Source organism: Diabrotica virgifera, chromosome 4 (assembly GCF_917563875.1).
Source record: "Diabrotica virgifera virgifera chromosome 4, PGI_DIABVI_V3a".
NCBI lineage: Eukaryota > Metazoa > Arthropoda > Insecta > Coleoptera > Chrysomelidae > Diabrotica > Diabrotica virgifera.
The window spans coordinates 117,487,222-117,500,753 of record NC_065446.1 but is presented as its reverse complement, the minus strand read 5'-3'; the positions used below and the strand labels follow the sequence as shown (position 1 = coordinate 117,500,753).

Here is a 13,532-nt window from a genome sequence, read left to right as displayed (position 1 = left end):
GATTTTTCTGTAAAATTTATTGTTCTCGAGTTATACGCGATTTAAAATTTGAAAAATGCGAAAAATTACCATTTTCAAGGCTTAATAACTCAGTTAAAAATTATTATATGAAAGTCATAAAGTCACCAAATCAAACTTTAACGACCCCCCTACAAGGTACTGAAGAAATATTTGTCATTATTGTATTACTAAGCTGTTATTTTTAATTATTAACAATGAGCGCTCGGACGGCTCGGAGCATATTGAGGCGACTGTCAATGTGAGTGCGACTGAGATGCACCATTGGACGGTCGGAATGGAGGATCGTACTCGCACTCACATTGACGGCCGCCTCAATACGCTTTTAGCGCTCATTGTTGATAATTAAAAATAACAGCTTAGTAATAAAATAATGACAAAAATTTCTTCAGGATCTTGTAGGGGGGGGGGGGGACTTTAAACTTTGATTAGGTGACTTTCTGACTTTCATAATAATAGTTTTTAATCGAGTTATTAAGACTTAAAAATGGTCATTTCGCATTTTTCAAATTTTAAATCGCGTATAACTCGAAAATTATCAATTTTAGAGAAAAATCACAAGAGACCTTTTTTGCTCCGAATGACCAAAATAATCTAAAATAATTTGTCCGGAGTGAAATACTTAGTTATTTATAAAACAGTTCGTGAAGTATGCTTTTTCGCACGCACGTGATGTTTAGAGCACGAGCGGGCCGAGTGCTATACATCGCCTAAGTGCGCAAAAAGTACTTCACGCACAGTTTCATACAATATTTTATCTACCAAAAAACAAATAAAAGAACTGCAACTCTTCGTCACTGGAATAGATTCCTATTTTACAATTTTTTAGAACTTTGACATTTAAAAATTCAAACTTCTGTCAAACCACACAACTGTCAAAACTTTTTTTGTAATTTATTGCTCACATGTCATCACCATGACAAGGCGAAAGTTAAGGATATTTGATTATATGAAAGTGTGCTAAAAAACAGTGCGAAAAATAAATCCCATTTAAAATACATTATTACTTCAGGTACACTTTAAACCCTTCATGTACTGCTATCTATATTTACAATTTTCACACAATAAAAACTTATTAATGTGAGGTAGAGTAGATAAGAATTATTTTTGTGAATTTGGTTAACAAAAATTGGTTAAACAATTTTTCGACCGCGGTACCGCCTGAGACTGTGTATTTGTTATAAGGATGTATTTGTTTGAGTAAGTTTGTGCAAAAAAATCGAATCAGAATAATTTACCTAACGGGGGCGACGTTACAGCCTGGACTAATAAGTAGTTAACGTAGTTAATAATAACGGTCAAAACAAAGAGACGCACACTCATCAAAAATGCACGTGAGATTATACTCGTATAAATTGTATAATCTACTTTAACTAACAAGAGTTAGGAAGAGTCAACTTCAACTAGTAAAAGTTGATTTAAATTTTTCAAATCAACTTTTACTCCTCGTTTCAGTTGGAGTTGACTCGAACCTCGAACTAGGAAAAGTCGACTCTAACTGAGAATCAACTTGAACTGTAACATATTATGTATATGTTACAGTTCAAGTTGATTATCCAGTTGGAGTTGACTCCAACTAGTTGGAGTCAACTCTAACGGCTGGTTTCAGTAAAAGTTGATTATAAATATAAAATGAAGATTTATATTCAACATTTACTAGTAAAAGTAGACTCCAACTAGGAAAAGTATACTCTTCCCAATGCCATTTAGTAAAAGTTGATTCTGATTCACACAAACAGCCGATTCTAGAAATTAAATGTTACTGAATATGTTCAAATTAGTCTAGGCTGTATCGTCGCCCCCGTTAGGTAAATTACTCCGATTCGAATTTTTTGCACAAACTTACTAAAAAAGAGGTCCTTATAACAAATCTACTGGGTGCCAGGCAGTACCTTGATCGATAAATTGTTTAAACAATTTTTTTAGACAAATTCACAAAAATAATTTTTTCACTTCGAGTAATTTTTTAGTTTATTTGGGTTTTTCTGAGCAAAAAAAGGCATTTTGTGATTTTTCATCTATTTCAGGCATTTCTAAAATTGATTGTTGTCGAGTTATACGCGATTTAAAATTTGAAAAATACGAAAATAGCCATTTTCAAGGCTTAATAACTCGGTTAAAATCCATTATTATGAAAGTCAGAAAGTGACCAAATCAAAGTTTATAGCCCCATCTACAAGATCCAGCAGAAATTTTTTGTCACTATTTTATTACTAAGCTTTATCTATAATTATTAACAATGAGCGCTAAGTGCGTATTAGGCGGCCGTCAATGGTGAGTGCTAAAGAGATGCACCATTCCGGCCGTCCAATGGTGAATCTCACTCGCACTCACATTGACGGCCGACTCAATACACGCTTAGCGCTTATTGTTGATAATTAAACATAATATCTTATTAATGAAATAATGACAAAAATTTCTTCAGGATCTTATAGAGGTAGCTTTAATCTTTGATTTTTTTTAGTTTCTGACTTCACTAAAATCATTCATTATTGTACTCATTTGCCCTCATTTTCGGCAGTAAAGTAACACTTTGTTGTATTGAAAGAAGAATGTTACTTTACCTGCCGCGATTATTAATCAAATTAACCGAGATTGAATGTAAGTGGTCAATGGCAGCAATCGATTATTTATTTCAGTGAAATTAAAATTTATTTACTTTAATTATTAAAAATATTGAACAAAATTTATCTTATTATTAATAAAATTTATGTCAAAAAGTAAAATTCTGTAGTGTTTCGCAATTATATTCATACAAAATAGATTGTTACTTCAGACACACTTTAAACCCTTCATGTACTGCTAAATCTATATATCTTATATCTATATTTACAATTTTCACACAATAAAACCTTTACATCAGCGGTTCTCAATCTTTTTGAGTCATGTACCATCTAAAGTTTCTTTTATTATATTTCTATATTTTTAGATTGTATAATCAAGACTTACTATGTACTACTATTTTAAGTTTTTGTGTGTTTTGTGTACCACCGCAAATAATGATATGTACCACCGGTGGTAGATGTACCACAGATTGAGAACCGCTGCTTTACATAATATGAGATAGAGTACTAGATAAAAATTATTTTTGTGAATTTGGTTAACAAAAATTGGTTAAACAATTTTTCGACCGCGGTACCGCGTGACACCCTGGGTATTTGTTATAAGGATTGTTATACGGATGTATTTCTTTGAGTAAGTTTGTGCAAAAAATCGAATCAGAATAATTTACCTAACGGGGGCGACGTTACAGACTATACTAATAAGTAGTTGAAACGGTCAAAACAAAGAAACGCACACATATCAAAAATGCACTTGAGATTCTCGTATAATCAACATTTACTGAATCGATCCAGGAAGAGTCAACTCCAACTAGTAAAAGTTGATTTAAATTTTTAAAATCAACTTTTACTGCTCGTTTTAGTTGGAATTGACTCCAACTAGTTGGAGTCAACTCTAACTGAGAATCAACTTGAACTGTAACTGGGTGGAACATGTGGTAGGACAGGACAACAAAAGATAGGCGAGAAACATTTTACATTTACATACGAGAATACAGTCGTAGTAGAGGAGGCCCACAAAAAAGGTGGCTAGATGACATCAAAGCAAAAGTGGGATAACTTGACATCACACAGCACAAAACAGAGAAGAGTGGGAGCCCTTATACAGAAATGGGTGCAACCAGGCTGAACAAGAAAAAACGATATAATCATCAACAGTTATTCCATCCATCGTCCTTAGATGTGTCCATCCGTTTCTGTTCGTTGTTTTTTGCATCCATTCGTAACCAGCCGTTCGCTTGATGTTATCAGTCCATCTGGTTTGAGGTATGCGGTATGCCTCTAGTTCTCTTATTTGACGGCTCCTGGGAAGGGTCGCCAACCAAAATGATCTTCTACCGACAGTTCTTCACTTGGGTTTCATTTGTTACATTATTCTGTTTAAGAAATTATGAGTTATTTAGTAATTTAGTCATTTAGTAATTCTGTTAGTAAATCATAACTAACAACTTATCTCTTCAAACAATTTGGAAAAAAACATGTTTTAATAATATGGCCAATTTTCTGGTACCTATGTATGTAGAACAGGGTTTCTCAATCTGTGGTACATGTACCACTGGTGGTACATATCATTATTTGGGGTGGTACACAAAACACAAAAACACAGCCAAAATCCAGCATATTTGCAATAAGATTACTAAGCTCCATAGGTATTTCAGTTAGGTGGTACCAAGAATAATTTTAAAATAGTTTGGTGGTACATGACTCAAAAACATTGAAAACTACTGATGTAGAAGATAAAATATTATCACATCGGGCGCAAACCTTACGGAGATTTACATTGAAAAATCTTCTTTACGAGCCATCTCCGCGACGAAGGTTGGCAATCATCATTGGTATTCTTACTTTTGACACTAAAGCCCGAAAGAGTTCAGTTGAGCTGCATCCAAGCCATTCTCTGAGATCTCTCAGCCAGGACATTTTTCTCCTACCTATGTTGTGTCTTCCTAGAATCTTTCCCTGCATTGAAAAATGCCATGGTCCAAAATAGCAAATTGGTCGAAAACTCGTACAATTCGGAATAACGAGACGTCAAATCAAAGGGGAGGGGATAATAAATATGTTGAGACAAAAACAAAGATGGAGGCATTGACAAACGGGCACTATATGGCATCTTCGATATTATTGGGCCGATTGCTATGTTTGAGGCGTTAAATGAAAGGGTAGGTGATATCAAATACGTAGAGACAAAAAACAAACACAATGACATTGCCAAAAGGGCACTATAGCGTATTTTCGTTGTTATTGATATAAAATATATCGATTCTAATAAAAATTGACGATAAACAGTGTCGTACAAATATGTTTAATTACCTGCGGAACAATGGCGGCTCCACTAGTAGCAGATGGAAGTCGTTTTCTGACGAAACTTCGCGATCTCGATGATGAACGGCACATTTAAAGCTTCTCGAGCGCTTTCCGGTCATCTGCAACAAATATTAACATCAATATTACGTCTCATTTGAATAACAACTATAAGTCATTCTATTGAATATTTAAAGTCGTAAAACGAAGAAAATACTATTTTGGTACTATTTGGTGGGGTGCTTAAAAGCTAATTATGTTCGTACTACTAAATTTGGGATAAATTGGTATTTAATTATATTTCACGCGAAAAATAGAGAGTAAGTACTATTAATAAGTAGGTACTGCAATTAATAAAATATAGTAGTGAAGTGAAAATGAAATGTCTAAGTCTAAATTAATATGCGTCTATACGTCTTCTTTGTTAATAAAATTTTAAAATAATTTTGTTGTTGGAACTTTTGATAGATGGAAGGCTTCAGTGGCGAAATATTTTTTTAGGGGAGTCTTATGATTTTTATATGGGGCACGCTAGTAATATATTTTTGACATTTTTCGTTTACATTTTCAATTTTGCTTTTAGTTGATATGACATACTATATGTAGAGCACAACTTCAGGATGCGTTCACTACGGAGACCAAAGGATGGTATCCTAGCCTAGAGCATGGTATCGTGCTGTTCATATTCGTGAATTCTCACATTTAAAATAATGCATTTATTTTACATAGCGATCGATAATAAATAGTTTCGATCGCCAGGTAAAATAAATACATTATTTTAAATGCGAGAATTCACGAATATGAAGAGTACGATACCATGGTCTAGCTAGAGTCTAGGCTAAGATACCATCCTTTGGTCTCCGTAGTGAACGCACCTTTTTAGGGTATAAGGAAAAAACAAGGGATGGTACAAAGGCATGACGCCCCAGTGCCAGAGACTAACAAGTCTTGTCAGATTTTAGAAAGAAGAGTCCCCGTTTTGTTGTACGAATTTCTATGGTATTATCATTTGTCTGTATACTTCTCATTTTGGAGAGTATTATAAAAATCTTTCAGTTTGCTTATATTTGGAGAGTAAACTGTTATATTTTGTCGTACATCAAAATCTATTAAAAAATACAGTTCGACAAGCAAAGAAAATAAGTATGTAATTACTTATCACCGAGATGCAATTTGTAAAGATGCCCATGTAACCGTCGAAAAGAAAAAAAAGAAGAAGAGTGGGGAATGCGAGGATCGCAAGGCGTCGCGTCGTCGCTCGGTCCATATTTAATTAGTCGTCTGTCGGCCGATCGTACCTATAACTTTAAATCTGTGGGGATTTAATTTAGTTAGGTTAGGAAGAAGAAGAAGGCGTGCATCTTAATCATGCCGCATTCCGATCTAATCGAAATAAATTATGAGCCAAGTGGTGGGCCTTTCAGTGGACCTGATGGGCCGCCAAGTAGTTAGCTGCTGCTGCTGCTTCTTCTCTTCGCCTTCGAGACCCTCCAGACCGCTCGCCGAGTACTATCTCTCTCGCTGTTTATAGTTCGAGAGCTATCATATCTCACTAGGTAAGAAGACAAAATAAAGTAAAATAGAAATTTATCATTGTGACAACAAATTTATGAAGACGTACAGCTGATTTTGCTTTGTTCTTTTTAGAACAATCGTAAGTAAAAAAATCATTTTTTTCCTAAAATAAAAAGTTTCGTAAACATTTTAAAGAAAAATTGTTCAAATAAAAGTTGTAGGTATATCTTCAAAAGTTCTTTAATTTGCCAGTTTCTAAATTAAAATACATAAACATTATACAGTGCTAGTCAAAAGTCCGTTCCCCCCTCCTATTTTTTTAACGGTTATACTTATAAAAAAATTACAGGATCCTTTGTAAAAGGTATATTTAAAAGACCCCAATAAGGGTTACATCACAAAACAAAACGTTTTCGGATTAACAAGTAATCCATCATTTTTAAAAAAATTTATTAAGAACACTGGAACTGAATTTTTGAATGCGATCTTTAATTAAATTTATAATATAACTACTAACATAATATATTTGTTATGCGTTATGTATTGTTAATTTTTAATATTTGTTATGCGTTTTGTATTGTTAATGTTTAATATTTGAATAATGTAATCCCTGAGCACAACCTCTGGTTCTTCAGGGAAATTCTTCTTTTAGTTTATTTACTATTTATTTTTATGTGAAAATATTTAACTTAAAATTAATTTGTAATTATGTTATAGTATTGAATTATTCTATTATAATATTGTTATATATGAGAGCATAAGGAGAAGTAAATAAACATTATTATTATTATTATTATTATCATCAGTGTTAAGCCCTAAAATGATAGGTATTCTTTTTCTCATGATCATCTTTCAGTGCGTCACAGTTTTTCGATTTCTTTCTAAAGCATTAAATTGTATGTGACAGAAAAAAAGGCACGTCGGTGATTACATTTCGTCGGTGACATTTTTATAACATTTGTTCTAGTTATTCTAGTTGTCGATAGATGGAGCCATAATAAAAAAATAATTTTTTTTTAATTAGATAATAATATTACAAATATAATCTGTATAATTTATAAGACTATACAAATCAAAGAAAATACCATTTTATAAATGCAAGAAACACATTTAATTTGTTTTTATTCCAAATTGAAAATAAAATGTGACAACTGTCAGATTTAACTAAAATGTCATGTTAAAATAAATGTCATATAGTATTTTTACTACAAAAACGTTATTACGTAGGTCAAAATTTTTGACGTAAGAGAACTGTCAAAACATTAGAATGTGACTTTTCATTATTGCTATGTTTATTATAAATACGGCAATAATGAAAAGTCACATTCTAATGTTTTGACAGTTCTCTTACGTCAAAAATTTTGACCTACGTAATAACGTTTTTGTAGTAAAAATACTATATATGTGTATTATCACGGACTTACCCTTTTTCCTATCATTTGTTACGCACTGAAAAATGATCATGAAAAGGACAATATAACCTAATTAATAAAAGACAATGTTGTAAAAGTTGACTAAGGTTAAGAACAGTGACGTAACGAATGTCATTTTTTGAACATTCGCGAATACGAATGCGAATATCTGCTACCGACATTCGCGAATGCGGATGCGAATACGAATATTCAGTTTTTTTTTAATTTGTTTCTATTTTTGTAATGTTTCCTAAATTTATAATGAAAAGTTAATTGATATTTAGTGTAACTCAATCTGAATCTTAAGCTTTATTACATAATACCAAATAATAAAAAAAGTGAAGGCTGATAATGTGATTATACAAGGTTAAGATCTATTGCCCTTCATTTGTCTAAAGTTGAACGTAGGCCTCCCCCTTATTTTTCCACTCTTCTCGGTTCAGTGCTAATGCTGTCCATCTGGTCCCTGCATATCTTTTTAAGTCATTCGACCATCTCGTCTGTGGTCTGCCCCTTCCTCTTTTGTAGTCCCAATGTCTCCAGTGAGTTATCGCTTCATTCCATCTTCCGTCTCTTTGTCTGCTGTTGTGTCCTGCATATTTCCATTTGAGATTAGCTGCATGTTTGAGGTTAAGTTACCTTTTCTTAATAAATAAAGATGAGAAGTGAATAGATTTTGATTTTATTAAAATATTATCTTAAAATTATTTTTTTTTCTGGTTTTCATATTCGCAAAACATTCGCACAAATTTCGCGAATGCGGATGCGAATGCGAATATGCAAAAACATACGAATATTCGCGAATGCGAATACGAATATTCGTTACATCACTAGTTAAGAATTGACAGAGGCCATACTTATTACTTACAATAGCATGCATGCGTGAGCCACCAAAAGGTTATGGGTAAAAACCCTTTAAAAGTTGCAAGATCTTAAATGATACTACATATTATGAATAAAATCGATGGATGTTGCAAATATTCCTGGATATTACCCAGGGCAACACAGGACTCTAACCCACGTGGATGTGATGTGAAAGGAATGAATCTCACATATTGAGAATAGGGCTTTTCATCGATTGCCATTTGTTTTGAGCTTCTGTCATGTGTCACATAATATTAATATATCTACGTAATACGTCTTTGGTTTGTATTATTGTATATACCAATAACGTATGTCGTAGATATATTAATATTATGTGACACATGAGAGAAGCTCGAAACAAATGACTGTGAATGAAAGCCCTATTGAGTGTCAACTGAACTAAAGGTGAAAGAACTTTAGAAGTATGTCAGAGACAGACTGTCAATGCGACGTTATGAACTGTTTTGTTACTTCAGCCAACGAATTTAAAGTTTATGTTGATGTTGAAAATAAAACATTATCAAATGTCCATATATTGGTGTTACAAATATTCGATCCTAAATATAAAAATTGTGAAATACGTGATGATTAAATATATGAATATGACAAAACGATAAATAGGTACTAGGAGTTATGCAGTCAGCAATACATTGGATATTACAAATGTGAAAATAGACTTAGAATTATTAAAAAGGCCTTTTACGTAATATGTACTTCTAAGATATCAGAATTTGTTTAATGTGTACATAAATGTACAATTCTAAGTTATTGATGAATGTGTGAGTGTTTTGATGACTGATTATATGGTTATACTTATAATGGTGAAATTTGGAAGGAGGAAATAAACAGACGGAGGTTTCTTAACTAGTCATAACAGGTGACGTAATAGTGACAGATGACGTTACAGCGCCACTGTGACAGATAATTTAAAATGAGACCTTATGGCAAGTGATACCTCGTTTGAAAGGTATGGAAAATACCTATTCAATAATACTAATTTTATTTGAGCTTAAAACCATATTGATGATTTAATTAAATAAATACTAAAATTGTACTTTCGCATTTAATTAATGAATATTCAAAGGTCCGCCTCTGGTTAGTTGGCAAAAAGTTGACGTTTTTCAATTTTCTAATTGTCAATTTTTTTGACAAATAACCAGAGGCGTACGTTTGAATATTTATTAATTACATATATGCAAAACTACAATTTTAATATACCTATTACATCATACGAATTTTATTTTGATGAATAAATCATTTTTATTGATCATTTTGATGAAGAAACTAAATAGATACCTACTAAAATTATAGTTACGCATTTAATTAATAATAATTCAAACGTCCGCCTATGGTTACTTGTCAAAAAAGTTGAAGTTTCTCTAGTTGTTTTTACGTCAAAGTCAACTTTTCTGAGAAGTAACCATAGGCGGACGTTTGGATTTTTATTAATTAAATGCGAAACTACAATTTTATATTTATTTAATTTATTCATCAAAATGAGCTTAAACAAAATTAGTATGAATAAATAGGTATTTTCAATACCTTTCAAATGAGGTATTACTTGCCATAAGGTCCCATTTAAAATTATCTGTTACAGTAGCGCTGTAACGTCATCTGTCACTATTACGTCACCTGTTATGACTAGTTAAGAAGTTTACGTCCGTTTATTTCCTCCCTCCAAATTTCACTATTATAAGTATAACCGTTCAAAAGATACGAGGGGGGAACGAACTTTTGATTAGCACTGTATAATATGTAAAACACAAGCAAGTATTATAACTTCTCTACCCTCGTCCTGTAAATTGGTTCGGTTACTTCTACTTTAAGAAACGAAATAAACTTGATTGCAATAATTATCGTCCAATCAACCTAGTTCTTATGGTCAGCAATGTCATGGAATCCATTATTTCGGAAGCTATTCCTGAGTCTCTCCTTCAAGAAAAATGTCAGCCTTCACCAATAGCATGGTGAAAACTACCACAAACTTACATCATTGTGCAAACGTTTTGTCGTCATATTTACACAATCGACATCCTGTTGGTGTAGTCTACATAGACTTCTCCAAAGCTTTAGATCGTGTTCCCAAACGTCGATTACTAAATTGTATCACTTTGGTATCCGCGGAAAGTTAAACATTTGGATGTTGAATGGGTTGCATGTGAGAGTTCATTTTGAATGAAGCAAAAAAAAATGATTGAGAGTACGTCTGTTTTTTACTTCATTTTAAACATTTGGATTCAAATTTTTTCTATCCGACAGATACTTCCGGTTTGGTGTTGGGGAAGCATATCCACTAGATAAAGCAGTCAAGAGTGGAGTCCCACAACGATCAGTACTTGGACCACTACTCTTTTATAACGTTTCCATTTATGCTAGTGATACAAAATTATTATATGTGAATCCAATTATTAACCCACATGTTTTTCAACACGATTTTTTACACGAAGGTTTAAACCTTTTTCTGTAAGGTTTTATCTCCACTGTTACAGGGTTTGCTCTAAATGCTTTTCACTATTTCCTACTAACACTGCATTACACACCAAGAAATGTTACTGAGAAATCACTTAAGGAAAACGCAGGTAAAAGGAAATAAATACATTAAATTAATATGAACCTATTTGGAAACATAAAGAGCAAGGAAATAAATATGTTATCTATATAGTGATATAATTTATACCAGAACAAGGTAATTCATAACTACATATATAACATTCAGTTACTTCCTGTTTTTAATTAAGAGGCAATGACATCTAATAATGAATTAGGAATTCATTAGGTATATCCAGCGGGTAGATTTTTGGCAAGTCAAGGCTACAAAAACAATGAACTATGATTAGCAACATTTTATGAAACATAATTTTAGCCTTCAAAGATATTTTATGTACTTTTTACAAAGTTTTATTTTACAATAACTGCAATATGTACATAAGTAAAACATAAACACAACAAAAATGAGATCTTAAGAGGAAACAGTAGCGATCAACAGATAGCAAAAACGCGTTCCAAGATTGCGGCTGTAATTTTGAATATTTTTTCGAGATATTTGGCACACGTATTCGTAATATAATAAAGAATGGCGGTACAGAGCCTAATTTGAAAAATATATTAATATGTGGAAATTACTCTGTAATTAAATACAATATTAAAAAAACGCGCCTGTACGGCCATTAAGAAGAACAAAAAAAATACACTTTCTTCAAATAAACTTTTTTATCCGATGCCTAGATTTTGTGTCATTTTGGAACTACTAAAATTTTTTATTTCATTAGTAGTTCCAAAATGACACAAAATCTAGGCATCGGATAAAAAAGTTTATTTGAAGAAAGTGTATTTTTTGTTCTTCTTAATGGCGGTATAGGCTCGTTTTTGTAAGTTTGCATTTAATTACAGAGTAATTTCCACATATTAATATATTTTTCAAATTGGGCTCTGTACCGCCATTCTTTATTATATTACGAATACGTGTGCCAAATATCTCGAAATATTCAAAATTACAGCCGCAATCTTGGAACGCGTTTTCGCTACCTGTTGATCGCTACTGTTTCCTCTTAAACAGAGCTTTTTTAGTGAGTTGCTATGCTACAATCTTCGCATATCCTTGTTCTCTTTAGAGATTTTAGTCTCGTGCCCATTATACTTTCCTCATGCTTTACGATTCTATGCCAAACGTGTAATTTTTTTTGAAAATCTCTTGCTTTTTGTTCCCAATTTTTTTATTCTGTTCAAACTTCTTGCTGTTCCGTAATATTTTAGCATCTACCACTTTTCTCCAGAAGAAATAAAAATGAGAATCGGACAAGCTAGAGCTAGAGAACATTTAACAAGATGAGAAAAGTATTATGCAGTAGAAACCTTAGTTTGCAACTCAAAATAAGAATATTACGTTCATATAGGTATGTTTTCGGTGCTGCTGTATGGGGTGGAGGCATGGACCTTAAAGAAAGAAATAAGCGATCGACTTGAAGCATTCGAGATATGGAGTTACCGAATTATATTAAAAATAAGTTGGGTAGAGAGAATAACAAATGTTAGAAAGATGAAAAAGGAAAAGGAAATCATGAATACGATTATGATAAGAAAGTTACAGTATCTCGACCACGTTATGAGAGGGGATAAATATGTGTTGCTACAAACTATAATGCAGGAAAATACAGGGAAAACGAAGTATTGGAAGAAGACGCATCTCCTGGCACAACAATCTTAGAAAGTGGTATAATTTCAGTCCTTAGAGGAGACGGTACCTAACGAAGAAGAAGGAGACTTTCTTCGGTAACTTAGATCAGTCCTTACGGTATGAAACCCTGATTAAAACAAGCATTTATTATGAAGGATACAGGGGTGGGTAAACTGACTCCATAGATTCTGTACGTTGTTTAAGAAAGTAGGTTCATCATCATCATTCTCTTTGCCTTATCCCTATGCGGGGTCGGCTTCCCTAATTGCATTTCTCCACACAATTCTATCTTGGGCCATATCAATGTTAATCCCCTTTACCAACATGTCCTGCCTTATCGTCTCCCCCCAGGTCTTCTTTGGTCTTCCTCTCCTACTCCTTCCAGGAATCTGCACTTCAGCTATTCTTCGTATTGGGTGGTTAACGTCTCGACGTTGAACATGACCAAACCATCTTAACCTATGCTCTCTCATTTTGGCATCAATTGGTGCCACACCTAGACTTCCCCTAATATACTCATTTCTAATTTTATCCTTCTTTGTCACTCCACTCATCCATCTAAGCATTCTCATTTCCGCCACATGCATTCGCTGTTCCTCTTTCTTTTTCACTGCCCAACATTCAGTTCCGTACATCATAGCTGGTCTTATGGCTGTTTTATAGAATTTTCCCTTCAGCTTCATT

The 13,532-nt window shown here is 33.0% G+C and overlaps 1 protein-coding gene across 1 annotated transcript in view; it reads right to left on the bottom strand.

Moving 5' to 3' along the window:
• The window catches only part of LOC114334179 (protein rhomboid-like), a 451,337-nt gene that overhangs the window by 36,835 nt on the left and 400,970 nt on the right, over positions 1-13,532 (bottom strand). Inside the window, exon 5 of the mRNA XM_050648374.1 lies at positions 4,893-5,005. Within this exon, the coding sequence (XP_050504331.1) occupies positions 4,893-5,005 (113 nt within the window). The remainder of the gene's footprint in view (positions 1-4,892; positions 5,006-13,532) is intronic.